Source organism: Pteropus vampyrus, unplaced genomic scaffold (assembly GCF_000151845.1).
Source record: "Pteropus vampyrus isolate Shadow unplaced genomic scaffold, Pvam_2.0 Scaffold319, whole genome shotgun sequence".
Classification (NCBI taxonomy): Eukaryota; Metazoa; Chordata; class Mammalia; order Chiroptera; family Pteropodidae; genus Pteropus; species Pteropus vampyrus.
The window spans coordinates 269,119-273,183 of NW_011889100.1; the positions used below are offsets into that span (position 1 = coordinate 269,119).

At 53.3% G+C, this 4,065-nt stretch overlaps 2 protein-coding genes across 5 annotated transcripts in view; one reads left to right on the plus strand and one right to left on the minus strand.

The window, feature by feature from the left end:
• The window catches only part of MINDY1 (MINDY lysine 48 deubiquitinase 1), an 8,144-nt gene extending 7,558 nt beyond the window's left edge, over positions 1-586 (minus strand). The window contains exon 1 of the mRNA XM_011377635.2: positions 354-586. The gene's annotated coding sequence lies outside the window, so the exon portion shown is untranslated. The remainder of the gene's footprint in view (positions 1-353) is intronic.
• A 251-nt stretch (positions 587-837) lies between these two features.
• Positions 838-4,065, plus strand: part of PRUNE1 (prune exopolyphosphatase 1) — a 16,615-nt gene continuing 13,387 nt past the window's right edge. For 2 of the 4 annotated variants that reach the window (XM_023521834.1, XM_011377632.2), the window contains exons 1-2: positions 838-970; positions 1,489-1,759. In XM_023521834.1, coding sequence (XP_023377602.1) covers positions 1,592-1,759 — 168 coding nt within the window. In that variant the 5' untranslated portion in view covers positions 838-970; positions 1,489-1,591. Of the gene's footprint in view, positions 971-1,488; positions 1,760-2,166; positions 2,399-4,065 lie in introns of those variants that run through there. The other 2 variants (XM_023521835.1, XM_011377633.2) reach the window with 2 other exon arrangements.

The following is a 4,065-nucleotide window of genomic DNA, read 5'->3' on the forward strand; positions in this document are numbered from 1 at the left end:
GCCCAGGAACTTTCATCTCCCGCAAGTCGTTTACTGTCCCACTCCGACCTCCTTCCGAGTCTGACCCAGATTTTCATCCAACTTAATAGTTTAAATTTTCCCCTCCGAATAAGTCGACCACCACCAAGGTGCCCTGTCTGCTGGCTCACGCGGGAGAGGGGGAAGGTTTAACTAAAAGAAGAAAATGAGGGGACCAAGCAGCATCCCTTTGACACATTCCCCCTGCCGAGCTCCTCCAGACTTGCAGAGACCAAAGGTGGGAGGACGGTCGGTGTGACTTCCCCAGAGCTGGAGAGAAAAAGAACTGGGGGTAGGAGAGGAGGTGAAGGAAACGGATAAAACAAAGTTTTTACCTTAAAGAAGTGGGTGCTGTTCCAGGACTGGGAGGGAGGGTTCAGCTCCAGCAATTTGATGGGGGGCGATGGGTGCAATGAGGGGCGCCGCCACAGTCCCAGCTGCCTTCCAGCTGTCAGCGCCAGAGCTTTTACATACAGGTTTATGAGCGCCGTGCTGGCGGGGTCCTGGCCATTTCCGGACTCACGCCCAGCACTCAGGGCACTGGAGGAGGGGGAGGGCAGGCCGGGGCACAGCCCAGGTGCTCCCGCTGGGGCTGCTCAGAGCGTCTTCAGGATTCTCGAGTCGCCAAGTCTAGGGTGTGCGCTCAGGCCTGACGACAAGCTGGTTTTCAAAGGAAGTTTGTGGCATTTCTCCTCTCTCTTTCTCTCTCTCTCTCTCTCTCCCTCTCTCCCTCCTTCTCCCTCTCTCTCTTTCCCATAGGGACGAAGACAAATCAGTCAAGGACAGGCTCCCTGGAGGAGGGAGCACTGGAGGATTTCCATCAGGGCTTTCCGACCTGGTCAGCAGCGTGGTGATCAGCAGTGAGGGGGAGAGAAACAAGGAGAGAAAAACAACAGACCCTTTCTCTTCCCTCGGCCTGCGCTGGAAGGGACGGAGCGCTTGTGCCTCTCTGGTGAGAACAGGGAAGAGCAAGTGCCCTTGCTGCGTGGGGAGGAGCAGGGCTGGACAGCAGCAGCTTGCCGGACTTGGGCTCTCTCCGGCAAGGCAGTCCTTTGCTCTGGATCCACAGAAGCAGAGCCAAAGAGCAGGATATTTCCATGTTTACTCATTAAAAAAAAAAAAAAAAAAAAAAAATCTTGCTCCTTTCCGAGTTCTCACTTTATCATTTGTTAAGTCTAGAAATGAAACTGGTTGGGCTATGTCCCTGGTAGTGCAGAAGGAGGTGTGGTGGAAGAAGGTCCAGGCTCTGGGAAGAAGAGTGTGGTAGGGAGAGAACTCGCTGGGCAAGCAGGAGATCCAATACCGCGGGGCTCGGGTCCTTGTCCCCACCGCAGGCTTCTCATCAGCCACCTCCTCTCAGCTCCTACCTTGGGGAGCAGGAAAAGCTGATATGAGGCGTGTGGTAGGACATAGAGGGATGGATTCATGAAGGAAGGAACATTTGATGATAAGAGTACATTTATTTTGCAGCACTCTGCACAACGTGGGTCTGGAAGGTGGCAGTTAAAAGCAGGTTGGAACCCAACTACATTCTGAAGGGCCCTCCAAACTCTGCTGAGAGGGCTGCCGCAGGATGAAACTTCAAGCAACTCCGAAGGCTGAAAGGGCAGTTGGAACAAACAAGGAGGCAGGGAGCAAAGAACCCAGGTCACAGCGGAAAAGAATGAGGAGACATTTCCGAGGCTATATCAAAAACAGGTCACAGAGTTGTAAAGAAAGAAGCAGCAGTTGGCAAGAGATTGTAGGTATTAAGAAAAGGGGCCAAAGATTAATGTTTTTGTAACGCGGACGATCACAAAGTTGGTGGCAATGGGTCAGTCTGGTAAAAGGGAGAATTCGAGAAAGGAGGACGAACTGTTTTGCCATGCGTAACTTTAGATGGCAAGCGGAGGCTCAGTGCAATGTATAGAAAGATGCTATACTTAGCCTGACTCAGGAGGGAAACTGCAGATGCCACAAAGACAGGCTACTGTGACACATAGACGTTTGTGTGACAAATGAGTGACCTTAGAAAAACGGCCTTCCCTCAATTCTCGGGGCCATTTCGAAGCTTCCGGACTACGTTTCCCAGGGCGCCCTGCGCCACGCCCCGCTCCGCGCCTCGGGAGGGGCGTCCCGTGAGCCTCTGGGCGCAGAACTCCGCCTCCGCCGCTGGGGGCGGGGCGACGTCGAGCTCTGGGAGCGCGGCTTACGCACTTCCTCCGGCGTCGGGGCCGAATCTCCTTGTGGCGGGTTCGAGTCCCACCTCTTGACTCTCGCGGCAAGCCGGAGTCCGGAGCGGGGCGCGCTCGCCGGGTAACCTGCCCGCGGCGAGGGGCGGCGGCGCGCGTGGGGCTTCACCATGGAAGACTACCTGCAGGGTTGTCGAGCCGCTCTGCAGGTAACACAGCCCTGTCTGTGACCATAAGGAATGGAGCAGGGGGTCCACGAAGAATGAAGATGTGGGACATGGGGAGGGTCTGTGTGGGGGGAACACGGAATTGTAGGGTGGGGGCTTGGGGCCCGAGCAATGGGGAATGGGAACCTAGCTCTTACGGCCCCGTCTCCCCGTTTCTGCCCCCCGCTCTCGAGAGCGGGGAGGAGGAATCGTGGGTCTGGGTCCTGCATCTGAGCCTCCGCTCGCTGTCGCCTGGGTCAGCTCGTAAGTCCAGGGCTGTGCGGCCGCCAAGGGTGCCCCGCGAGGTGTATTTGTTCCTTTCTCCCCGCCCCTCTCTCAGTTCTCCGCTCGCAAAGCCGCCTTGGCCTCCGGGGTGCACCCCGGGGGGTACCGGGGAACCTGTGCCCAGGGCTTTACTGCCTCCGAACGGCGGTTTCAGTCTGGCGGGCCCGACTTACCCTCGAATGGAGGCGGCCGTGGGGTTTTCATTTAAACCTCTTTCTAAGATAAACATACAGAATAATACATCAGGCTTATCCGTTGACCCGCAACCTGCATTCTTTGGCCCACAGTTTTCTCCCTTGGCCTTGAGACCCAGAGATTACATAAACCCCCACCCCCCGCCTGGAAGAGAGGTACAAATGTGTTTGGAATCAAAACTATAAGCATGACTCTTGAATACTTTGTGGCTTATTTTGGGTACTCTCTGAGCCAACTGGAATCTTCTAGCCATGCCCACGGCTCATGCAGCATTAGGCTGCTAGCCCCAGTTAGCTGCAAAAACACTGGCCAAAGAGAGGCTCCAGGAGATCACCTGGCCCCACTACGTCAAGTTACACTGACCCTATAGCAACCTAGACAGAGGGTTGACACTGCCTTTTTAAGTATCTTAAACTCCGCAAATACCCCAGAGCAATAGAGTCTCGTCTTTAGCAAATCCCAAAAGTCACCTGATTCTTCCCGCAGACTTGGTTGTTGGCATAAGCGAATGTCCTCACTTGAATAGAGGTGGAGTTCAGTTTAACACCAGTGAACACAATTACTTGTGAAATACAAATTTGGGGAAAGTTGTTTTAATGCATAAGGCGATTTGGAACCAATTCGTTTTGGTTACCTCCAGTTTACACCACAGGGAACTCGTCAGAGGACTAATGTAGAGGTTTTCTGGCACCATTCCAAGTGCTAAGCAGTTAGATCCCCACCCTCTTCCCAACCCAAATGACTGGTCTCTTTCCCACCATGTGGTAAAGGGCTCTTGGACCTAAAACCGCACCTGTGGACACCTGTCCTACAGTCTCTACCCTCCAGAGGCCCGCCCCCTAGGTAAACTGTACCTTCTACATCAGCACGAAGCTGAAAATACTGCTAGTATTCTGACCTTTTCTCTTCCTGCATTCATCCCCCAAGGAACAAGATCTAGAGCTCAATTTTTCCAAACTTGTGAACTCTTGAAGGTGAGGTGGTATCTTAGAGCTCTCACCATCTCAGCCTAGCCAGGGCTGGTGGAAATGAGAGAGTTAGACTCTAGGAATGTTAGTGAGTGATCTGGTGGCAGGCATACAGCTGGACAGCAATAGTTTAGATTGCTTTTTAATTACAGAAGTTGTCAGTGTAGATGGTGAAAATTTTTAAACACAAAAAGGATATGAAATGAAAAAGGAGATCCGTTT